This window comes from Helianthus annuus, chromosome 14, assembly GCF_002127325.2.
Source record: "Helianthus annuus cultivar XRQ/B chromosome 14, HanXRQr2.0-SUNRISE, whole genome shotgun sequence".
NCBI lineage: Eukaryota > Viridiplantae > Streptophyta > Magnoliopsida > Asterales > Asteraceae > Helianthus > Helianthus annuus.
This window is the reverse complement of record NC_035446.2, coordinates 3,067,930-3,094,427: the sequence shown is the minus strand read 5'-3', so window position 1 is coordinate 3,094,427 and position 26,498 is coordinate 3,067,930. Positions and strand designations below refer to the sequence as shown.

Here is a 26,498-nt window from a genome sequence, read left to right as displayed (position 1 = left end):
ACACATCTACCTTTGAAAGCTTGATCTCTAGAAGTGGCATGCTAAACATGGATGGAAAGGCAAAACTTTGTTTTACATAAATAGAAGGCATTAAAATGTTTTCAGAAAATAAAAAATTCATCCTTAAAATAGCTTTGATTGAAAAATTTTCATAAATCCTTAAAAGTCTGTCCATAACCACCGTTTTTCAAACCTCTGTTTGGCTAACAATTCATCCACTACTGAAAGGTATCCTCTGTTTTCCTTTTACCACTGCTTATGACCACTGTTGATCAAACAGCTGTTTGTCTCAACCAGTGATGTCTATCCACTGACAGACTAAAATCAGCCACTATTGTTGCCCAACAGTGGTTTCCGAACAACTGTCATCCATTATCCCAACAAAGGTGGCCACATGGACCGATGTTATCCATCAGCTCTTTGTAACTGCTACCACGACAGCATTCACTTTTTCACTTTATAAAAACCCTGTTTTATCCCTAAACAGAGCTTTACTGTTGTCTCGAATTCAAAATTCACAAAAGCGGTTTCCATCTTCTTCTTCAAAATTCAGACCCCACTCTAATTTCTTCTCCGATCATGGCTCTAACAATCAAACATCCCCACAACTATCTTCCCATTTTTGAGAAAACAAACAAAAATACTTCCTTTCACTCAATAATTGACGTTCTCACGTCATCAAAATACAAAGCAATTCTTACTGCCAATGCTCCAATCTATCCAGACACACTCCGAGATTTTTGGGCCAATGCTGAAATAGAATCACAAAAGAAAGTGCCCTATGCTATCACTTACAAATTCGGGGGAACCCTTGTTCAAATTTCCCCATCTTCCATATCAACAACGTTTGGATTGAATGATCAGGCAGGTAAGACCTCTTTTGAAAATCAAGAACTTCATACAGAATTCATTGAGAGAGGGTATGATGGTCAATTAACAGGGGTCACCATTTTTAAACCAAAATTCCCTGCTGAAATGAAATTATTTTTCCATACCTTACTCGTTTGTCTTTCTGCCAAGACCACTGCTTTTAATGAAATACCTTTAAAAATCCAGTACTTGGGATATGCAATATTAACAAAATCTGATTTCAACTATTCCCAAGCACTGTTTTCTGACTTGGTCACAAACGTGAAAATGTTCAAAAAGGGGCTAATAATATTTTTTAATGTACTCAAGACTATTAAGTTATTACCTACAAAAACATGTTTCTCAAAAAGATTTTCAACAAGGTGTAGCTTTCCAAATAAATAGTCTTACTCGTGAAACTTTTACTCGCCTTATGGACAAAGAGTCAATGGTTTCCAAAACACTAGCAAAGGAGGATGATCCTATTTTAGATGAGTCCAGATCTGCTGCTCAAACCTCTGTTGCTGAACCTACTGCTCCTGTTGATCATGACACCACGGCCGGTGTTGTGAAACCTACACTAGCCAAATCCAAAAAGAAACCTGCCACATCCAAAAAACCCACCAAAACCAAACAAAATAAAGCGGGTCCTCTAGAAGATGAGATCCCAGAGGTTAACCCAGTGACAACACAAATGTCACTTGAAACCACTACTGCTAATTCCTCACAGTAGTTGGAAAGATCTCAACCCATCCAAACCCCTCATGTGTCACACCCCAACCGATGGCGGAATCATCGGGGCATGGCACTGAGCGAAACAGATTGCCCAGAAGTTTCCACAACAACTATCATTACTATTTAGTTTAAATGATACGTCCCATACCGTATCCCAAATAATAAAACAAATTATTACAGATAACAACCAGACAAGTATTATGTTCCGACAACTCAGATTCAAATAAAATATAAATATTGTTTGTCTATGTCTAGAGACTCGTCCTGCAAGAACTACAGACAACTTTCTAGCTTCGCCTTCCTAGCAGCTAAGCATCTTAAACACCTGTCACATACGTTAAAATAAAGTCAATACATATAATGTAAAGGTGAGCATACAAGTTCGATATAGTATATAGAGTTCGAAATAGTTTACGCATAACCAGCACGTACACAGAGGAAAACGAAGCATGTTAATTATCGACATGGATCTATCGATACCAATGACTGCGGGTTGACTGTCCGAGACAGTTCGCAATACATGATTACCACCGTAATCCATGCAAGTAATTGTCCTTAACAACCCCCGTGTGAACGGGTGCTGAGTCCAAACTATAATACTACGTCGTTAAGGCAGGTAGACAACATTCCACGTGTAAACATAACAACAAGCATTCATTTAGTCACGTAATACATGCAAAACGGTTAGCGTTAAAGTAATTGAGTAGTGTGTTCGATTGTGATTTAGATAAGTAACGTATGTAACACCCAAAAGTGCTAAAGCAAAAAGGGTTCGAGTATACTCACAACGATTGATGGATTGAAGGGAGCGCTTGAGAGTAGGGTTAGCCTGAATAGTTCGATAGCATAACGATGAGTGTCGCGTAACATGGAAACAAGTGTTGATGGGTCGAACAGCCTGTTTGATCGGACGGTAGGTTCGATCGGACGGCCTGTTCGGTCGGCCGGTAGGCTCGATTGGTTGGGCTGTTCGAGTGGATTGTTTCTTCCTTTGAGTAGGATGTGCTTGTGTATAATGGTTTGAACTTTTGAAGTTTTTGTTGCAGTATTTGAAATCATTGAAGTATCCTTACCTTTCAGGTCAATCGATCGAACGGGTCGTTCGATCGGTCGGCTTAACTGATCGGTTAGGTACTTCAGTAATAAGTTCTCAGTAGGATGTCACCTGATCGGACAGCATGTTCGATCGGGTGGCATTCCAATACATCGAACGATCTAGAAATCGATTAAGTGTTGAAGCATAGTATCTCATGATCCGAAGAGTAATTCAAATCGAACAACATGTTCGATCGAACAACATTTCATTCAATACTAGACTTCATGAAATTGTTAAAGTGTGGGGCCATATGCTAGCTGATAGGCTGGTCTGGTCGTTCGGCTGGCATATCCGATCGGTTGGGCTGTTCGTTCGAACAGCCTGTCCGTTCGGTCAGCATCCTGACCTGGTCGGCCTGTTCGTCTAACACTTGGCTGTTCTGTTTGTTTAACGTTATATCGAGGTATTTTGACAAGGAGCTGAACCATGGAACCTTTGTTCTTACTTGTTTCCCCCGCTCGAACAGGAATCACCTAAGTCCGGCCGATGAACGGTTTGGAACGGGGCTTAAAGTTTAACCCGAAATTGGTGAACCTCGTAGATAGAATCCAAATCTTGAACCACACAACTATTAGAACGATCAGTGAGTTGGCTTAAGCTTCGTTTCTACCGGTTTGAAGGCGTTGAGTGTAAAAGGGTTGAAAGATAGTTGGAAAATCCTTCATTCAATCCTTCGCACCGTGTAAATGTTCAGATCTATGATAGATCCATGTTCGTTTATGTGGAAATCGGCTAGATCCAAGTGATTCTTGGTGGATTGAAGCCAAAACATGAAGTTCTTCAAGAACACCATGATGACATCATCCTAGAACACTTAGATCTTGATGATTTCACGGTTAGAAATCAAGATTTGAAAGATAGAAAGGTGTAGGAGTGTGCATAGATCAAGAAAGTACAAGATTTAGGATGAAATCTTACCGGGATTGAGAGAAATCTGAGAAATAGTGAAGAACACGAGCTAGTCGGTCAAAGAGTTTCCAAAAGTGAAAAGAGTGACAATGACAGGGCTATTTATAGGCTTCCCAAAGAGGAAAGGGCTGGCCGATCGGCCAGGCACCCCGATTGGACAGCCTGTTCGATCGGACAGTCCGTCCGATCGGCTAGGTTGTTCGATCGGCTAGAAGTCTGATCGATCAACAGCCTGTTTTGAGCGTTTGGTGCGACGATTTCTGATGTTTCGATTTCGATTGAAGATGATACGAATACGATAGAGTTTCCTATTCAAATTACTTTTAATCCCAACTACTATATCTACATACAAGCGTCTATATCTTGCACTATCCATTCTCCACTAATTATCATACTTCGATTTCGATTAAGTTCAATTGAGTTTCGAGTTTCGCTTCGATTCGATTGATCACCACACACATAACATAAAGTAAACACACACAAGTAACACATAAGGCACGCACATGTATAATAACACCAAGGTCGCATAATTCGAGTTTCGAGTTTGATGATGATTTGATTAGCTTGATTACTGGTTAAATTGACTTTATCGCATTGTTACTTCCTGCTATTCAAGGTCGTTACGCGGTTCGCGTTGATTAGACATTCGATTACTTTGATTAATATCACTCACTCCACATAATACAACTAAAGTAAAACATGAAAATAGACTAATTACAGTCAAAGAAGTTAATCTTGACTTTGACTTTGACTTTTGAAAACACGGGGTGTTACAGCCTCCCCTTGTTTAGGGAATTTCGTCCCGAAATTAGGCTGAGAGCTGCAGAGCACCGTGAATTACTTTACCAATTTCTCACTTTAGATCTTCATTTAAACAGCTGCGGGTACTTGGCCTTCATGTCGCTTTCGAGTTCCCAAGTGAACTCTGCGCCTCGTTTGCCTTCCTATCGGACTTTCACGAAAGGGATGCGCAAGCGTCTGAGTTGCTTGGTTTGGTGATCCATGATTTCGACAGGCTTTTCCACGAAGTGTCGCGTTTCGTTTACTTGAAGATCGTCGAGAGGTATAATTAAGTCATGCTCAGCTTGGAATTTTCGGAGGTTTGACACGTGGAAAGTCGGGTGGACGTTACTAAGTTCCTCCGGTAGTTCGAGTCTGTAGGAGACTTTTCCGATCCTTTCCAGAATCTTAAAAGGTCCAACATATCGAGGCACTAGTTTCCCTTTCTTGCCGAATCTGACCACGCCCTTCCAAGGTGATACCCTTAGGAGTACTTAGTCGCCAACGTCAAATTCAAGGGGCTTGCGTCTTCTATCGGCATAACTTTTCTGTCTACTTCGAGATTTCAACAAGTTGTCTCGAATTTGGAGGACTTTGTCAGTCGTTTCTTGTAGTAACTCGGGACCGGTTAGTTGCGAATGACTGATCTCGTGCCATACAATCGGCGATCGACATCTTCTTCCATATAAAGCCTTGAATGGTGACATTTGGATGCTGGCATGATAACTGTTGTTGTACGAGAATTCGACTAGTGACAGGTATTTATTCTAATTACCACTGAAGTCTATGACACACGCACGGAGCATGTCTTCAAGAGTATGGATCGTTCTCTCAGTCTGTCAGTCGGTTTGAGGATGGAATGCGGTACTTAAGTTAAGCGGCGTACCAAGAGCTGCTTGAAACGTTTCCCACAATCGCGAGGTAAACCGAGCATCACGGTCAGAAATGATGTCGCGAGGCATACCATGATTACAAATGATCTCGTCGGTGTAGATTCGGGCTAATCGTTCTACCTTGTAGTCTTCCCGTATTGGCAAGAAGTGGGCTGATTTGGTCAGACGATCAACTATGACCCGAATGCTGTTGTGACCTGATGGCGTGGGCGGAAGTTTGGTTATGAAATCTATAGCTATACTCTCCCACTTCCATATAGGAATCGGCGGTTGTTCGAGTAAGCCAGAAGGTCTTTGGTGTTCAGCCTTAACTCTTGCACAAGTCAGACAACTTCCAACATAGAGAGCGATATCCCGTTTCATGCCCGGCCACCAGTACTTGTAGCGAAGGTCCTGATACATTTTATCGGCACCAGGATGAATAGAATATCGGGATTTATGGGTTTCATTCATTAGAATCTTTCGCAAATCGGTCCGCTTAGGGATCCAAATTCGGTCTAGATAATAGAAGATCCCATTCGATTTGCTTACTAGCTGAGCTCCATCGTGATAGATCCTCTCTTTCTTCAAAGTGCGCTCGTTAAAGCAAGCATGTTGGGCTTCGCGGATGAGGGTTCCGAGATCGTGTTGGGCCTGGGTATTGCGAATACTGAGCAAATAACTCCGTCTGTTGAGCGCGTCGGCAACAACATTTGCTTTGCCTGGGTGATAACGAATCTCACAGTCGTAATCGTTAAGAAGTTCTACCCATCGGCGTTGACGCATATTAAGTTCCCTTTGATTAAAGATGTGTTGTAAACTCCTGTGATCAGTGAAGATCGTACACTTGGTACCATACAGGTAGTGTCGCCAAATCTTCAATGCAAAGACAACCGCGCCTAGCTCGAGGTCATGGGTTGTGTAGTTCTTCTCGTGGATTTTGAGCTGATGAGATGCGTAAGCTATAATCTTATCCCGTTGCATGAGAACGCAACCAAGGCCAAGGCTGGAAGCATCACAATAGACAATGAAATCGTTGTTTCCGTCGGGCAAGGTGAGAACAGGAGCATTGCAAAGCATATGCTTGAGGGTTTGGAAAGCGGACTCTTGTTCGGTTCCCCAAACAAAAGACTTGTCTTTATGGGTAAGAGCGGTAAGCGGCACAACGATTTTAGAGAATCCTTCGATAATGGCCGATAATAGCCCGCTAGTCTGAGAAAAGAACGGACCTCAGACGGGTTCTTAGGCGTAATCCAACTCTTAACTGCTTCAATCTTCGCGGGATCGACATGAATACCTTGGCTATTTACAATGTGACCCAGAAATTGAACCTCCTCTAGCTAGAATTCGCACTTGGAGAACTTGGCATAGAGTTGATTTCCCTGGAGTAGCTCGAAAACCAAACGTAGATGTTGCGCGTATTCGGCTTTCGACTTGGAATAGATCAAGACATCGTCGATGAATACGATGACGAAGCGGTCTAGAAATGGCTTACACACGCGATTCATCAGATCCATGAAAACCGCGGGTGCGTTGGTTAAACCAAAAGGTATAACAACGAACTCATAGTGGTCGTATCGAGTGCGAAAAGCGGTTTTAGGTATATCTTCCTCTTGAATCCGCAATTGATGATAGCCTGAACGTAGATCGATCTTCGAGAAACACGTAGCACCTTGCAGCTGATCAAATAAGTCATTGATCCGAGGTAGAGGGTATCGGTTCTTGATGGTTAACTTATTCAACTCCCGATAGTCGATGCACATCCTGAACGACCCAACCTTCTTTTTAACGAAAAGGACCGGTGCACCCCAAGGAGAAGTGCTCGGGCGAATAAAGCCTTTTTCAAGCAATTCCTGGAGTTGGTTCGAGAGTTCCCGCATTTCGGATGGAGCGAGTCGATAAGGGGCTTTGGCAACAGGGTTAGCTCCAGGAATGAGGTCAATACGAAAGTCGATATCACGACTTGGCGGTAGTCCAGGAAGATCATCAGGGAATACCTGAGGAAATTCACGGACCACTGGGACGTCCTTGACTTCGGCCTTCTTTTTCTTTTCCTTCTCCGCTACTACAATGTTAGCCAAGAAAGCTCTGTATTCCTTGCGGAGATACTTGCTAGCTTGGACACATGACATGAGCTTGAGACCTTTCGAAGCTGTTTCACCATACACGCATAGCAGATCACCATTCGCGAGCGAAAATCGAATCATTTTATCAAAGCACACAACTTCAGCATGGTTTTCGCGAAGAAAGTCCATGCCTACTATGACGTCGAAGCTTCCGAGTTGCATCGGAATAAGGTCGATTGGGAAGATGTGATTGTTGAGCTCGAGAGTACAATCACGGAGAACAGAGTTAACAGCGACAGTTCTTCCAGTAGCGACTTCGACTTTGAATGACGAGGGGAGATAAGAGCGCTTACGACTAAGAAGCTTCTCGAATTCAAACGACACAAAGCAGTTATCGGCTCCAGTATCAAACAAACACGATGCATAAATACCATTCACAAGGAACGTACCATTAACCACGTTGTTGTCAGCCTGAGCTTGGTGAGCATTGATGTTGAAGGTTCGGGCACGGGCTGCTTGCTGCTGCTGCTGAGGCTGCTGCCGCTGTTGCTGCTGGGGCTCTTGCTTCACAACCCGGTTCGGGCACATGTCTGCAAAGTGGTTAGGATCACCACACGTGAAGCAGACTCGAGCATTGATCGTGGGCGCTTAAGCTGCTAGTTGGCCTTGTGGGGCTGGGAGTAGAGCTTGATGAGCGACGGCAAGAGCTGCGGTGTTGCGGGGACCATAGCGACAATTCGCGGTGAAGTGACCGTAGAGATTACAATGAGCGCAGAAACGACAGGCGAGACCCACCGGATGGTGATATGAGCATGTCGGGCAGAGCGGGTGGGGACCTGTGTACGCACGCTTTGCTGGCGGTGCTTGAGTAGTCGTTGCTGGTTGGTGGTGCAACTGCTGCTGAGCCGGTACGGCTTGCAGTGGGGTAGTAGTGGTAGTGACCCTGTGTCACTTCAACCATCAAACAAATACCAAATCAATGAAATATTGTGTTTCATACTTGGGATTTGTATAAATATGTGTATCGTTTGCACATATTAATTCTTGTTCGATTTCGGGCTTTAAATCCCTTGCTGGAAGGTTATACGCGATCTGGTGCGTAAATATAACCAGTTTAATGCAACAAACACTACGGAACAGTGACATAGGCTTAACATACCTTAAATAACCCTTACATAACTTAGAAATAAGTTTTGGGTGGTTTGGTGTGCCGAAATCAAGTTTATTCGCTTACAGGGACTAAATTCGACAAACTGCGAAAGTATGTCAATTCGTACTGTAACAGGCCCTCCGGAACATGATCATAAGTTAAGCACACTGTCACACCCCCAAAATCCACCTGCGGAGTATCACCGCTTGGGAGCGTGACTGACCAGGATCCAGCCACCAATCATATAGAACATTGTATAAAGCAAAAGTAATTGCAATATAAACCAAACCAAATCCCCATGAAAGGTGTTTCCAAACATAATAAAGATATCATTGTTTAGCGGAAGCGTATAATCAAAACCCAACATAATTAAGTACGAAATGTCATAAGTGTTTAATAAGATAATCACGATCCAAGCCCACAACGACCCGTTCCTCCATGTGCAAGCTCCATATACCTAACGACCTGCAAGGCATGTAACAGAGGATCAACAACTAGTTGAGCGAGTTCACAGAAAGTAAATGCGTAATAGTAAGTTCGTATGTAACAGGTGGCTCTACTGGGCCGTTAGCACGTTCTATTGGTGGGGGCTTCCCATGTTGAATAACCACTAGACTACTCGTGACCATAAGTATCCTTCACAACCGAGGATAGGAGTAAGTATAAGTACACGTAGGTTTTACGTGTGTATCCTTCACAACCGAGGATAGTAGTAAGTATAAATGCGCGTAGGTTTTACGTGCGTATCCTTCACAACCGAGGATAGTAGTAAGTATAAGTCTACGTAGATTGTAAGTATGTGTCCTGCACAACCGAGGACAGTGAATAGCATAAGTGTGTGTCCTGCACAACCGAGGACAGTGGTTTGGTAGTCTAGTATTAGTGTCAGTACGAATCTATTCAATCTTATTCCTTCAATCCCATTCCCAAGCCCTTGGGAATCCCATGCCTTAGTAAGGGTGTGAACTCACCTTGGGTTTGCTCGGTATGCTAAGTATGTGCTCAAATAAATCAGTCACGTCCTAGAGTATGCACGTATACACAATCAGTTTATATCCAAGTTGAGCACGTATAGGTAATCATACAAGTACCAGCATGTAGTCGTTATCACATAAGTTATGTACAACACTTAACGGCAGTTAAATAATCCCGTTAACTTTTAACAGGGTTAAATCATATTACTGTGCAAAAATAACTAAGTTGGCGAAACAAGGATTTTTGGCGAAACACAGGTTGACGAAACACATTGTGTTTCGTCAACAACCCTTTGACTAATCAAATTTCTATTTCGTTAACATCCTTGGCGAATCACATTTTCTCTTTCGTAAAACATCCTTGGCGAAACACTTTCTGTTTCGTCAAGATCCCCTTTGGCGAATCACCCTTTTGTTTCGTCAAAGCCAAAACTGTGTTACTAAATAATCATGACACAAGACTCAAGTGGCCGACATAAGCAACCACCGCCAAATGCTATAGGACCGAAAATTATATAAGTCAAATGACTTAGAGGTGCTCACGTGAAAGGTTAGCCGACACCCACCCAATTCGGTTCCCTAGCCTTATTGGGCCAATAAAGTAACCAATACACCCTTTTTAGCCGCCCTATCCCACCAATAGGAGCCCTTGGCCGCCCAAAGCCACATGACCCCTTTGCAACCTACTGACAAATGATCTTGTAGCCTAGGTACTTTACTAGCCGTCATTTTGTGTGAATTTCTCCATAATTTCATGTAGTTCAATGCACAGAGGCCGACCATTATTTATCATCTCAAGATTTTATTGGACCAAATAGGTTAGTGGGTTTGACAATCATACATCCCCTTAAATTTTTAATTCATATAACAATGCAAGAATGACAAGTCAGTGTAAAAATAATATCGGTAACATTTGCCGCCGATAATTGCCAACAACCAAAAATCAGCACCAACGACAACTAATATCAATGACAATTACGAGATGTTATTGGACCAAAAGAAAACACAGTAGCCGACATGCAGGAATATTATTCAAATAATCGTTCTAACACATAATCGGATAATAATAATAGGCACTAACCACGATGGTTCTTGAGGGTTTCGCAGTCACAAAGTTGCCGTCGTATGGATGAGGAGGCTCTAGGGTTTTTAGAGTTTTTCTTTTTATTAACCGCTCCCCCGTACATAACCTAATTAATATATCATCACGCGTAAAGGTTTGGGCCAAAGTTGGGCTTTGGCGAATCCGGGCTCGGCGAATCTAATCTATTTCGTCGAGGTTAGGTTTGGCGAAACACACTTGTGTTTCGTCGAGTCATTATTGGCGCATCACAACTGTGATTCGTCGAGTTGGTTTGATGGTGAATAAGTCTAAGTGTTTTATATCAATCCATGTTATATATATATATACAACAACAACAAATCGCATAAGTGCACAATCGTATCACGTTTCATTAAACATAACATGTACAGTTACAGGTCAACAAGTCAAACAGTCAAAGTCAAGGGTCAAAGTCAACGTGCATTTAAAACCGAAAGGTCGAGTTGTCACATTATCCCCAACTTAAAAGAAATTTCGTCCCGAAATTTGGTACGTACCTACTGAGGAAGCTAGATAGGTTGCATCGTTCACTGGTTTTCCTGGGGTGTCACATCCTCCCCCCGTTGATCTGGAATTTCGTCCCGAAATTCCGTGGTAGTAGCTTCAGCCTCAGCAGTGGTTGTATTGGTTCCGAATAACTGGGGATACTTTTCTTTCATTTGATCTTCGCGTTCCCAGGTGTACTCTGGGCCACGTCGGGAGTTCCAACGAACTCGAACAAGAGGGATTCTCTTGTGTTTGAGGACCTTCACATCCCGGTCCGTAATTTCAACAGGTTCCTCGACGAACTGCAACCGCTCGTCGATAGTGAGTTCTTTGAAAGGAATGATAAGGGTCTCATCTGACAGGCATTTCTTTAGATTCGACACGTGAAAGACATTGTGAACTGCCCCGAGTTCAGCTGGTAGGTTGGCTACTGGGCCTATTCTTTCTATAATCTCGAATGGTCCGACATATCGTGGATTTAGTTTACCCCGTTTGCCAAAACGTACTACACCCTTCCAGGGTGAGACTTTAAGTAAAACCCGGTCCCCGACCTGAAATTCCAACGGTTTCTTACGCTTATCCGCGTATGCTTTCTGACGGTCGCGTGCTGCCGCCATGCGTTGTCGTATCTGTGCAATCTTTTCTGTGGCGTCCACTACAATCTCTGGACCCGTAATCTGACTATCCCCCACCTCTGCCCAACAGAGAGGTGACCGGCATTTACGCCCGTACAATGCCTCGAATGGAGCGGCTTGGATGCTGGTGTGATAACTGTTATTGTATGAGAACTCCACCAAAGGGAGGTGCTTTTCCCAGCCGTTGCCGAAATCGATAACACATGCTCGGAGCATGTCTTCTAGAGTTTGGATCGTTCGCTCAGACTGCCCATCCGTCTGAGGATGATATGCTGTGCTCATGTCTAATCGTGAGCCGAAGGATTTGTGCATCGCTTGCCATAGCTCTGACGTGAATCGTGCATCGCGATCCGAAATGATGGAGATAGGCACCCCGTGCCTTGAAACAACTTCTTTAAGATAGATGTCTGTGAGAGTGGAGAACTTATCCGTTTCCTTTATAGCTAGGAAGTGTGCAGACTTGGTGAGTCGATCCACGATCACCCATATCGTATCGTTCCCACGCTGAGATCTAGGTAAGCCCGTAACGAAATCCATGGAAATTTCTTCCCATTTCCATTGTGGTATTCTGGGTTGTTGAAGTAGGCCTGCTGGTTTCTGATATTCCACTTTGACCCTTGCACAGGTCAAGCACTTGCCAACATAGGTGGCGATGTGGGCTTTCATACTTGGCCACCAGTATGTTGTTTTGATGTCGTGGTACATTTTATCTGCCCCTGGGTGTACCGAGTAGCGAGACTTGTGCGCTTCGTCCATCACAAGCTCTCGTAGACCGCCATAAAGTGGGACCCAAATACGCCCCGTTACATAGTAGGCGCCGTCTTCCTTTTGTTCCATGCGTTGCCTTGAGCCGCGTAAGGCTTCAGCCATGACATTCTCGGGTTTTAAAGCTTCTAACTGAGCAGCTCGTATCTGTGCAGGAAGATTGGACTGAATAGTAAGCTGTAGCGCTCGCACGCGCTTAGGTAGGGTGTCCTTTCGACTGAGGGCGTCGGCCACAACATTGGCCTTGCCTGGATGATACTTGATGGCGCATTCGTAGTCGTTCAGTAGTTCAACCCATCTCCGTTGACACATGTTCAAATCCTTTTGCTTAAGGATATGCTCGAGACTCCTATGATCGGTGTAAATCGTGCACCTGGTACCGTACAGGTAGTGTCGCCATATCTTAAGCGCGAAAACAACAGCTCCCAGCTCTAAATCGTGCGTCGTGTAGTTTCGTTCATGAATCTTGAGTTGCCGCGAAGCGTAGGCAATGACTTTATCATGCTGCATTAATACACAACCAAGCCCCTGTATCGATGCGTCACAATAGACCACGAAATCGTCGGTGCCCTCTGGCAATGAGAGAATAGGTGCACTGCAAAGCCTATCCTTTAACTACTGGAAAGCCGAATCCTGGGAATCTCCCCAACGGTAGGTAACACCTTTCTGAGTCAACATAGTAAGCGGCTGCGCGATCTTCGAAAAGTCTTTAATGAACCGTCTGTAATACCCCGCCAAACCCAAGAATTGGCGTATTTCCGTCGGTGTGCGCGGTGCAGGCCAGTTCCTGATCGAATCTATCTTGGATGGATCGACATGAATCCCATCCCTGTTCACCACATGGCCTAGAAAGTGGACTTCACGAAGCCAGAAGTCGCATTTAGAAAACTTCGCGTACAGTTGTTCCTTTCGAAGAAGTTCCAAGATAAGACGTAAGTGCTGCTCGTGCTCCTCCTGACTCTTGGAGTAGATCAGAATGTCGTCGATGAAAACAATGACGAACTTGTCAAGATATGGTTTGCACACCCTGTTCATAAGATCCATGAAAACTGCATGCGCGTTCGTAAGCCCGAATGGCATGACTAGAAACTCGTAGTGACCGTAGCGAGTTCTGAATGCCGTCTTGGAGACGTCCTCATCCCGGACTGTCAGCTGATGATAACCTGACCTCAAGTCTATCTTGGAGTAATAACACGACCCTTGCAACTGGTCGAATAAGTCGTCAATGCGCGGAAGAGGATAACGGTTCTTCACCGTCACCTTATTGAGTTCACGGTAGTCGATGCACATTCTGAACGTACCGTCTTTCTTTTTCACAAATAACACTGGAGCTCCCCAAGGCGATGAGCTTGGACGAATGAAGCCCTTTTCCAAGAGCTCTTGTAGCTGTTTAGACAGTTCTTCCAGTTCGGTTGGAGCTAAACGATACGGTGCGCGGGCTATTGGTGCTGCTCCAGGAGCTAACTCAATCTGAAACTCGACTTGGCGATGAGGCGGTAAACCAGGTAAATCTTCAGGAAACACCTGAGGGAAGTCACGTACAACTGGAATATCTTCCAGCTTCTTTTCCTTTGCTGATGCATCAGTAACAAGAGCCAAAATGGCTGTGTGCCCCTTACGTAAACATTTCTGCGCCTTTAGGAAGGAGATGATGCCAACCACGGCACCACTCTTGTCGCCTTGAACTTCGAGAGGTTCCTGACTAGGGCGAGGAATACGAATGACCTTTTCCTTGCATAAAATCTCTGCGTGATGTTGGGATAACCAATCCATACCGATGACGACGTCGAAACTACCCAAAACTATGGGTATAAGATCAATCGAGAAGGTCTGACCCGCTAGAACAATATTACAACCCTTGACTACATGCGCGACTTCTACACTTTTACCATTGGCTAGTTCTACGACGTGCTTGGCGTTTAGGGGTGTTGGTGTACGTTTTAACAATTTACTCATTTTCAGGGACATATAACATGTATCAGCACCCGAATCAAATAAGACAGTAACATAGATATCGTCGAGAAGAAACTTACCCATAACGACGTTGGGATCATTTCTGGCATCACCCTGCCCCAACACAAACACACGGCCCCTTGCTTCATTGCCATTGTTGTTCCCTCCGTTGTTGTTGTTGTTGCCATTTCCCTGATTGTTGTTATGGTTGTTGTTGTTGTTCTGGTTCCTATTCAGCTGAGGGCAGTGCCTTTTGAAGTGACCCTCTGCTCCGCAATGAAAACACCCCTTGTTGCCCTGCTGCTGATTCTGCTGTGCTTGGGGCTGCTGCTGATTCTGGTTCGCAGGTCGAGGGCTTCTACAATCTTTGGCCTCGTGGCCCATCTTGAGGCATCTTTGACAGCGACCCTTATTACACTGGCCACTGTGGTGCTTGTTGCAGGTGTTACACTTCGGGAGGTTTCCTCGATATCCTCCCTGTCTGTGGCTGCCTGAGGAGTGCTGACTGGGACTCTGGTAACTGTCTGTCTTTCGTTGCTGAGCTTGAGACTGCACTGAAACTGACCCCTTGCTAGAATCCCCATCCCATTTTCTCTTGCTTTCACTGGGAGTAGCAAGTGTAGTAGAAGCAGTAGCGGTAGCAGTAGCGCTGATACGCTTTGGCAGTCTGTTCTGATCCACTGCCTGATCTGTGATGCGGTGAGCGAGGGGCTGAATAGCCTGAATGTTGTCAAGATTAGCCGATGTTACGTGGCTCTGGATTTCTGGCGCCAAACCCTTAAGATACAACTCAATACGCTTGTATGGAGGGTCCACCATGGTTGGACACAGCACAGCCAACTCGTTCGACCTCTTGGTATAAGCCTCGATTTCTGACCCAGTCATCTTCAAATGATAAAACTCATCCTCCAGCTTGTGAATGTCTTCCCGAGTGCAGTATTCCCTTTTGATCAGTTCCTTGAAGTCATTCCAAGGGGTGGCGTTAGCAGCTGCCAACCCTAGGATCTGCACCTGCGCGTTCCACCAAGTCAACGCGATCCCTTCCAAAGTACCAGTGGCATACTTAACCCTGCGAGCCTCAGGGCATTCCCACATCTCGAACACGGACTCGAGCTTTTCAAACCAGTGGAGGAGTCCAACCGCTCCTTCAGTGCCACTGAACGTGCTAGGGCGACAATCCATGAAGTTCTTGAAAGTGCAGACAGGCTGCTGCGCGTGTTGACCTATTGTGTACGAATAGGACAAAGTTAAATATGAGAATTAATGTAGGATCTAAAGATCCTAGTGTGTGTCTATACTGCAGGGTATACTACCTGCTTGAGCAGCTGCAAGTGCCGCAGCAACTTGAGCTTGAACGAGAGCCTCTAGCTGGGCTTGAGTCATGTTAATACGTCCGGCCATTGATCTTCACATCAAAAGCAACATAGGTGAGAGAGGTTCGCGAATAGTGCGATGACAGAAGAGTGTAAGCACATAGGTGTTCTTAAGCAATAACAAGTAGTGAGCAAAGTAATGTAAGCATACTACGAGCAAAGTTCTATGCAAATTCTAGCATGTAGGCAATAAACATAAACCTTATTACCTAGGATGTTGAGTCTTGCACGTGGAGCGAAGCGTCGTTGTGGATCGTTGAGAGCACTGTTCTGGTTATAGTCTGGTTTTAATAAAAACGTTTTCCCATATTAAAACCAAGTTCTCTATAACCAATGGCTCTGATACCAATCTGTCACACCCCCAAAATCCACCTGCGGAGTATCACCGCTTGGGAGCGTGACTGACCAGGATCCAGCCACCAATCATATAGAACATTGTATAAAGCAAAAGTAATTGCAATATAAACCAAACCAAATTCCCATGAAAGGTGTTTCCAAACATAATTAAGATATCATTGTTTAGCGGAAGCGTATAATCAAAACCCAACATAATTAAGTACGAAATGTCATAAGTGTTTAATAAGATAATCACGATCCAAGCCCACAACGACCCGTTCCTCCATGTGCAAGCTCCATATACCTAACGACCTGCAAGGCATGTAACAGAGGATCAACAACTAGTTGAGCGAGTTCACAGAAAGTAAATGCGTAATAGTAAGTTCGTATGTAACAGGTGGCTCTACTGGGCCGTTAGCACGTTCTATTGGTGGGGGCTTCCCATGTTGAATAACCACTAGACTACTCGTGACCATAAGTATCCTTCACAACCGAGGATAGGAGTAAGTATAAGTACACGTAGGTTTTACGTGTGTATCCTTCACAACCGAGGATAGTAGTAAGTATAAATGCGCGTAGGTTTTACGTGCGTATCCTTCACAACCGAGGATAGTAGTAAGTATAAGTCTACGTAGATTGTAAGTATGTGTCCTGCACAACCGAGGACAGTGAATAGCATAAGTGTGTGTCCTGCACAACCGAGGACAGTGGTTTGGTAGTCTAGTATTAGTGTCAGTACGAATCTATTCAATCTTATTCCTTCAATCCCATTCCCAAGCCCTTGGGAATCCCATGCCTTAGTAAAGGTGTGAACTCACCTTGGGTTTGCTCGGTATGCTAAGTATGTGCTCAAATAAATCAGTCACGTCCTAGAGTATGCACGTATACACAATCAGTTTATATCCAAGTTGAGCACGTATAGGTAATCATACAAGTACCAGCATGTAGTCGTTATCACATAAGTTATGTACAACACTTAACGGCAGTTAAATAATCCCGTTAACTTTTAACAGGGTTAAATCATGTTACTGTGCAAAAATAACTAAGTTGGCGAAACAAGGATTTTTGGCGAAACACAGGTTAACGAAACACATTTGTGTTTCGTCAACAACCCTTTGACTAATCAAATTTCTATTTCGTTAACATCCTTGGCGAATCACATTTTCTCTTTCGTAAAACATCCTTGGCGAAACACTTTCTGTTTCGTCAAGATCCCCTTTGGCGAATCACCCTTTTGTTTCGTCAAAGCCAAAACTGTGTTACTAAATAATCATGACACAAGACTCAAGTGGCCGACATAAGCAACCACCGCCAAATGCTATAGGACCGAAAATTATATAAGTCAAATGACTTAGAGGTGCTCACGTGAAAGGTTAGCCGACACCCACCCAATTCGGTTCCCTAGCCTTATTGGGCCAATAAAGTAACCAATACACCCTTTTTAGCCGCCCTATCCCACCAATAGGAGCCCTTGGCCGCCCAAAGCCACATGACCCCTTTGCAACCAACTGACAAATGATCTTGTAGCCTAGGTACTTTACTAGCCGTCATTTTGTGTGAATTTCTCCATAATTTCATGTAGTTCAATGCACAGAGGCCGACCATTATTTATCATCTCAAGATTTTATTGGACCAAATAGGTTAGTGGGTTTGACAATCATACATCCCCTTAAATTTTTAATTCATATAACAATGCAAGAATGACAAGTCAGTGTAAAAATAATATCGGTAACATTTGCCGCCGATAATTGCCAACAACCAAAAATCAGCACCAACGACAACTAATATCAATGACAATTACGAGATGTTATTGGACCAAAAGAAAACACAGTAGCCGACATGCAGGAATATTATTCAAATAATCGTTCTAACACATAATCGGATAATAATAATAGGCACTAACCACGATGGTTCTTGAGGGTTTCGCAGTCACAAAGTTGCCGTCGTATGGATGAGGAGGCTCTAGGGTTTTTAGAGTTTTTCTTTTTATTAACCGCTCCCCCGTACATAACCTAATTAATATATCATCACGCGTAAAGGTTTGGGCCAAAGTTGGGCTTTGGCGAATCCGGGCTCGGCGAATCTAATCTATTTCGTCGAGGTTAGGTTTGGCGAAACACACTTGTGTTTCGTCGAGTCATTATTGGCGCATCACAACTGTGATTCGTCGAGTTGGTTTGATGGTGAATAAGTCTAAGTGTTTTATATCAATCCATGTTATATATATATACAACAACAACAAATCGCATAAGTGCACAATCGTATCACGTTTCATTAAACATAACATGTACAGTTACAGGTCAACAAGTCAAACAGTCAAAGTCAAGGGTCAAAGTCAACGTGCATTTAAAACCGAAAGGTCGAGTTGTCACACACACCCTAAATATCCTTTAAATAGCTTAGAAATAGGCTTTGAGGGGTTCGGTGTGCTAAAATAAACTTTATGCTCACTTAGGGACTAAAAGCGTCAAAAAGTGCATAAGTTTGCATTTTCGCGCATAACTTACATCCTGAATACATCCGGACATCCAAAAATTTATGTAACCATTAAAATATTTTATTTTAGTGTTTGGCATGAGAAAAATCCATTCATCGCGCAATTTGGATCGTTTTTCGCACTTATGCGCATTCCGTCGTAATTAAGCGAACATCGCGATCGTACGACCAAATGAAGCGACATCCGGAATATTTTTGAGCATGCTTTGAGTTATCTATAGTTTAACTTCATTTAGAGCCTTGAAATAAGGTTAACGGGGCTTAAACATGTCAAAAATCAACTTTATAGCATGCAGGGACCTGTTCTACCAAAAATTAAACTTTTGCCAAAAACAGGCTCCCCCATGCCACGCGAAAGCACCATGTGCTCCTCTCGCATGGCGCGAAAGTGCCTATTTTTCAGCAAAGCAATTTTCAGCAACCAGCTCGTTTTTCAGGGGTTTTTATGTAACATTTTCAATACTATGGGCTGGATTTTGATGGTTTTTGTCTACCCCTTGTATTGCAAAACCATTTGCCCAAGTGGAGGGCCAAGATAAAAGCTCGTTTCCCGATAAACGATCTTAACGGCTCTAGTTTCCCTGTAAATACCCAACCCCATTCCACTCCCAAAGCACACTTGATCTGATTTTGGCCCTCTAAGTTTGAGTGAACACTTCATACCTGAGGGTAAATCGGATCAAGAGCTTGCGGGGACCTTCTGTGAGTATTCTTTCGTTCTTTTCATCCGTTTTTATCTTTAAAGTCAAACTGCATTTGACTTTCTGCTTTGACCAGTTTATGGTCAATGCGAAGTTCGTTTGAACTTCATTACGTGAGCGTAATCACGATGGTTATAGTCCCTAGTGACTATACCTACTGATTACCACGTTATCTAGGCTCAGTGACGAGTCGTAGTTTCGGCCAAAATGCGTTTTCTCGCGTATTTTGTAACCAAACTACTCTAGGGTATCAAAACCGTTTGTTTTGATACCAAACCTGTTTTCTAACTTAACTAAACATGTTCTAGCATGTTTAGCTTGTCACTTTTTAGTTTAGTGCTTGTGTAGAGTCGTAAGTCAAGCGGACTAAACACCCGCTTAGACTTTCGAACACGACCTGTTTGGTCGATCATTAGGATCCGACCAAACATGTTTAGTGACCATAGTAGCGTAGGGAATAACCTTCCGAGGTTATACCTTATGGTCACCTAGGTTTAATTAATCGTATGATATGTAGTTTATATGCCTTAGGAAAATTAGCAAAATACCTTTTTTACGCATAAATTCATTTTAAGCATATGTAACCTAAATTTTGACATCTAAACTGATTAGACAATAATATTAGACATGTTAAAGCATATATTACTTGTCATAGGACTAGTTAGGCGTTCCGAACGCGTTTTACGCTAGCGACGCGTTAAAGTAGCATAAGCTACCTAAACGGGTCGTAATGGGTCGTAAGCACTTAGGTTAGGTTTCATTTTAGTATGTGGGCCTTGTTAAACCATATCATATGAGTTCCAATACTCATTTGGTTTACGAAATATCATACTATCCAATCTTCCGATTAGGTCCGGTTATTTATGTAGTTATCTATATAGGGTGCCGTTTGATTCCGTGATCCCTCTAGCTTTGCTTGGTTGTTGTTCAAGACTTCTAAGCACCCTCAAGTGAGTACATAGTCCCCTCTTTTACTGTTTTTCAAACATTTTGGGGGTGAAACACATGTGCCTACTTGTTACTTTCGTGTTTTCATGTTTTCATATCATATACTTGCTATGTTCACTAGTACACTATTAGTACATGATTTCATTATGTTTTTGCTATGTATGCCCATTGTGTGCATACTTAGTACATTGCTTTACATTACCTTTTCATGCTATGTATGTTCATCATACTTAGTACACTTTACATCACATGCTATGTATGTCCATTTGTCGCATACTTAGTACATTGTTTGTGCATTTTTACCTATGGTTTAGTTGACATATATTTCACTTGCCATACATGACATTATGTTTACACATTACTTGATTGACATTTGACATAGACATTTTGATATTGGTATACACATTTCATAGACTACATTTTGACATAAACATTTTGACATGGTTTTCACAAAGACATTTGACAATTGGTTTAGACATGGGCAATTTACATTGGTGGTTTGTTTGGGTAAGTGATTTATGTAACGAGACGTGTGTAATGTGATACAAGCATGGTGGATACGCCGCTGGTACTTCCTATATATAAGTGCTTGTATTATATTACATGTCGTAGCGTTATTTAATTCATTCAATTTGGACTTATACATTTTACACAAATAACATATTTTTCACAAGGCTTGTTTTTCAAACCAGTTTGTTTTATACAAACTCATTTTACTTGGTTATTCATTTAACCTTACATTATTCGTTTAAATATACATATCTATCATCGCTTTTCAAATGATTTATGAAACAAAACATTTTACAAGGATCATGACTGACTATTGTTTAAACAACTTTTTTCTAAACTTATAAGTCATGAATCCTAAATCAATAAAACCTATGTACTCGCCGACATTTTTATGCTGACGTACCTATTTTCACATGTGTTTCAGGAGATGATGCATAGGATTGATCAAGATACACATAGGCGGACTTGGGCCTTAGTGACATTAAAAGACGCAAGACTAATTAATTATGTTATGCTTATTTGTTGTTAATACATTGTAATTTCTTTTAATCAATAAAACAACATTTCAATTTCCATGTGTTATGAAACAATGATTCTGTTACAACACTCCCCGACGTTTCCGCCACGTTTTGTTGTTTTACCTGGTCGGGGTGTGACAGAAAAGTTGGTATCAGAGCTCATGGTTATGAATTAGGTTATTAGTAATGCTTTGACCTAGTCTATAACCTTCGTAGGACCCTAACACAAGTTATCTTGTGTTTAGATCTTAAAACAATACCGTCACTAATCCTTAGGTGACAACCACAACAAGAACATAAATTTTGAATCTGCTTTGAAAACTAATCATCTGTTCTAGGATGATTTATTATAAGGTCTTGAACCTTCAAAGTTTTCAAGATCTCGTCAAAGTTTAGGTCTCATTAATGTGAACACGTGCAAACTGGAAGGGTGGGTGCCTGTACCCTGGGTCTTCTATCTAAGGCTAGAGTGTTCGTACAAATCCGCAGTATCAGACCAGTCACTCTTACCTGGGAACTCTTGGGGTGAGTGTCCACTTATAGGCGAGCATGTCTTCACGATACATTATATTGACCCGCTTACTATGATTAGTCACCGTCTCATTTGTTTGCCTTTGGTAACAAACAAATGGTCACAACCTTCATGCGTTGTCATTTCCTTTTGACTATCTTTCGCTTGTTTCCTCATATGCCTTCCATTGTCTTCAAGATGCCTCTTTATCGCAACAACACTCAAATGTCCGAACTGTGACATCTGTGCTTGTGATATCATTTTACAAACTCTGAACAATACAATATTAATAAAACAGTGTGTTTTGATTCCAATGTTTGTCATTTATGTTTGGTTTTGTGCCATGTTGATTTTTCATCGATTTTGAACTCTATATCGCTTTCTGGAAAGTTATACGCGAACTGATGCGTTAACACGATCAGTAAAACGCGATAAACACTCCGGAACATCATCATAAACTTAACATACCTTAAATGACCTTTACATAACTTAGAAATAAGTTTTAAAGGCTTTGGTATGGCAAAAACAAGTTTATTCACTCTCAGGGACTATTTGCGTCAACTTGCAAAGGTCTGTCGTTACGTATGACAACATACAGTCTGGAACTTGATCATAAGTTAAACATACCATATATAACCTAAACATGGCTTAGAAATAAGCTTTGATAGGTTCGGTGTGCGAAAACATGCTTACATGATCTTACAGGGACTAAAAGCGTCAAAAACGGCGTAAGTTTTGCATTTTCGCGCATATCTTACGTTCTGACCACTTCTGGACATCCAAAATTTTTTTACACACTAAAATATTTTTATTTTAGTGATCGGCATGCAAAAATTTCATTCGTTTCGCAATTTGGATCATTTTCGCGCTCGTTACGATTTCCGTCGTAATTAGCCGAACAACGCAACCATACGGCCAAACAAACCAACATCCGGCATATTTTTGAGTATGTTTCATGTTCCCTATGCTTTAACTTCATTATGAAGCTTAAAAATGGGCTTGACGGGTGTTAGAAGTGCCAATACGCGTTGAAACAAGCTCAGGGGCCAAATCTGTCATTTTGGGAAACTTGCTGATCTGCAGCAAGGTCCTTACGGACCGTAAGGGTCCCCTTGCGGACCGTAAAGCATGCCCAGTGACCAGAAACATGAAATTAGCTGCTGTTTTGTAAAATCAGGCCCTTGTTTGCAATTTTTATGTTTTGGGGAGCAAGTTATCTCTTCTCCAAGGCTTCTCTTCTGCTTGTAACAAGTGTAAGGCTTGGATTTCATGCTTAATGACCAAGAAAAACACATGGAATGATCTCATGATCTTGCTTCAACTATAAATAGCAAGGCCTTTCACTCATTTCTTTGCTCATTCCTTCTTTTCTCTCTTCACATCTGCTTTGGAGCTCTCTCTCAAGCATTTGGGACTTTGTCTTCTTGTAGAAAAGATAGCAAGGACCCTTAGTGAGCATTCTTTCATTCTTTTTATGGCTTTTTCCTTATGTAGTGCAGAAAGTCAAACGTTTGGCCAACAGTTTGACTTTCGGTTTTGACCATCAATTGGTCAAGTCAAAGTTCAATTGAACTTTGAAACGTGATTGTAATCACGATAGTTATAATCCTTCGTGATTATAGCCGCTGATTACCACGTTAGCTAGTTGTAGTGTCGAGTCAAAGTTTCGGTCAAAATGCCTTTTAGCACGCATTTTGCCTCGGAACTACTTTAGGGTATCAAAACACTTTGTTTTGATACCACATCAGTAGGTTAGACATGTTTTGACATGTCTAACTCGACACTATTAGTTTGTGCTTGTTTAGGGTCGTAAGTTAAGCGGTCTAAACAACCGCTTACACTTCCGAACCCGACCCGTTTGGTCGATCTTTAGGATCCGACCAAGCACATTTAGTGATCATAGTTACATAGGGAATAACCTCTGAGGTTATACCTTATGATCACATAGGATTGGTTAGTTATATGCTTGTTAGCTTGTATGCCCATAGGAAATGACCAAAATGCCCTTTTGAAGCATAAATCCGTATTTTGACTATGTGAACATAATTTTGACATGTAATCTGATCTAGCAACATATTTAGGGATAATTGGGCATGTAAGACTTGGCATAGCACATAGTTAACCATCCGGGCATAGTTTTACGCTAACGACGCATTATAGTGACTTATGTCACCGTAATGGGTCAAAACGGGTCAAAAGCACTTAGGTAGGCTTTCCAATCAGAATGTAGGGCCTATTAAATCATACCATATGAGTTCAATTACTCATTTGATTTATAGAACCTCATTCTATCCTATCTCCCGATTTAGGAGCCGATTTATTAACATAGTTACCTATACTAGGTGCCGGTTGATTCTGTGATACTTGGAGCTTAAATTGGTCTTATTCACAAGACTAATTAGCAATCCCAAGTGAGTACATAGTTCCCCTCTTTTACCGTTTTCAAATATTTTGGGGTGATACACATGTACATACGTGTTACTTTCGTGCATTTCATGCTTTTATGACATAAACATGCTAGTTTCACCTAGTACACTTATAGTACATGCTTTCAATTGTGTTTTGCTACGTATGTCAAGCATGCTAGCACATTGATTTGTTACATATTTGTTGCATATGTTTACTTAGCATATGGAACACATTGTTTTACATGACATTTCTGCTATGTATGTTTACTTAACATGCTAGCACATTGTTTTACATGAACATTTCTACTAGGCATGTTTACTTAGCATTCCTAGTACATGGTTTTCACATGCTACATTGGTTATGACATTTGGTATGTTAAATCGGGACAATAATACATTCATTAACATTGATCACGCCACTCGGACTTATGTAATGGTACCATAGGAATTGACAACTCCCGTTTCCGACTTCCTAGGTTTGTTTGGAAGTTGGGAATGACAGAATCCGACTACATAACTTTAGATGAACCTTTAATTTGTTTAAAGGTTTGTCGCCACAGTCGCAAGGCTTGAATGTATACGATTAACATTACTGAATAAATGTTTGTAATCATAAAGCATTGTTTTTCTGCAAAGCATAATATTTGATTTAAACTTAGGTTTATTCAAAAACATGTTTTGTACATTTTCTATGGGGTTGAGTAACTTCTAGTTATTCACCATACATGACATTTGTTTTCACATTAGACAGCATTACATAGTTAAGTAGATGATTTCCTACTTGCTATGCATTTCATTGGTTATACATGATACACATGACATTGTACACGGTTTAAACATACACATTTTGACATGGAACAAGACATTTTGGTTGGTTATTGATAAGTGACTTATGTAACGGGGCTCTGTGTTATATGATAAAAGGATGGTGGATACGCCGCTGGTACTTCCTATATATAAGTGCTTTTATTGTATTATACATTGTTGCGTTATATAAATCACTTGGGCAAGACATGAAACATTTTATACAAGAACAAGACAATGTTTTACAAAGTACACATTTTATCCAAATTCATTTTCACTTGGTTATTCATTTAACCATGAAATATCATTTCATCATCATTTGATTTTCATTGATTTTCACATGGTTTTACAAAGACAATGTAACTTTAATTGTAATAACACATTTTGACATATTATGTAGTTTTAGTTGAACTCAAAGACAATGTAACTTTAATTGTAATAATACAAAACTTTATTGGCCATGGTTGTTGAAACAATAATTCTGTCGCTACTCACCTCCCCGGCGTTTCCGCCGTGGCTTTCGTTGTTTTACCGCGGCCGGGGTGTGACAGAAGAGTTGGTATCAGAGCCAATGGTTATAGGGAATTAGGTTATTAGCAATGCTTTGACCTAGACTATAACTTTCTAGAACCCTAACACAAGTTTACTTGTGTTTAGATTTTAAAACATTACACGTCACCTATCCTTAGGTGATTACCAAAACTTGAACACAATTTCCAAAATGATTTTGAGATCAATCATCTATCCTTAGATGATTTCTTTTTGGCCTTGTGCCTTCCAATTTTTCAAAATCTCGTCAAAGTTTTGGGTCTAAATAATGTGAACACGTGCAAACTGCAAGAGTGAATGCCTGTACCCTGAGTTTTCTGTCTAAGGCTAGAGTGTTCGTACAAATCCGCAGTATCGGACCAGTCACTCTTACCTGGGAACTCTTGGGGTGAGTGTTCACTTATAGGCAAGCATGTCTTCGCGATACATTATTATGACTCATTTACTTTGATTTGTCACTATGTGTTGTTTGTTTGCTTTGTGGTAACAAGCAAATGACCACCTTCCTTGCTTTTTGTCGATTTTATTGTCATCTCATTTTCATCACATCATCTCACTCGTTTTCTCTCATGTTTCCTCTTTTAGAATGCCTCCTCGACGTAATGTTCCTCAACCTGATGCCGAACTGGCAACTATTATAGCACAGCAGATGGCTGCTATGCTACCTGGTCTCATAACTCAAATAAACCAAGCCACCAATAACAATGTTAATGCACCTACTCCGTGCAACTTTAAACAGTTTAACTCGGCTAAACCGCTCAAGTTTAGTGGTACTGAAGGAGCAACAGGGCTTCTCCAGTGGTTTGAGAGTCTTGAGAGCACATTTCGCCATGTTCAGTGTTCGAACAACCGTAAGGTCGAGTTTGCTTCGAGTGTGTTTCAAAAGAGGGCCCTTACCTGGTGGAATGGGGTAATGAGAGACTGAGGTGCTGATGTTGCTTTGGGTCAGACTTGGGAGGAACTCAGGACTCT

The 26,498-nt window shown here is 41.9% G+C and overlaps 1 protein-coding gene across 1 annotated transcript in view; it reads left to right on the top strand.

Annotated features, from left to right (window-relative positions):
* Nucleotides 1-1,282: 1,282 nt before the first annotated feature.
* LOC110905213 (neurofilament heavy polypeptide-like) overlaps nucleotides 1,283-26,498 on the top strand; it is a 40,801-nt gene continuing 15,585 nt past the window's right edge. Inside the window, exon 1 of the mRNA XM_022151104.1 lies at nucleotides 1,283-1,522. Within this exon, the coding sequence (XP_022006796.1) occupies nucleotides 1,283-1,522 (240 nt within the window). The remainder of the gene's footprint in view (nucleotides 1,523-26,498) is intronic.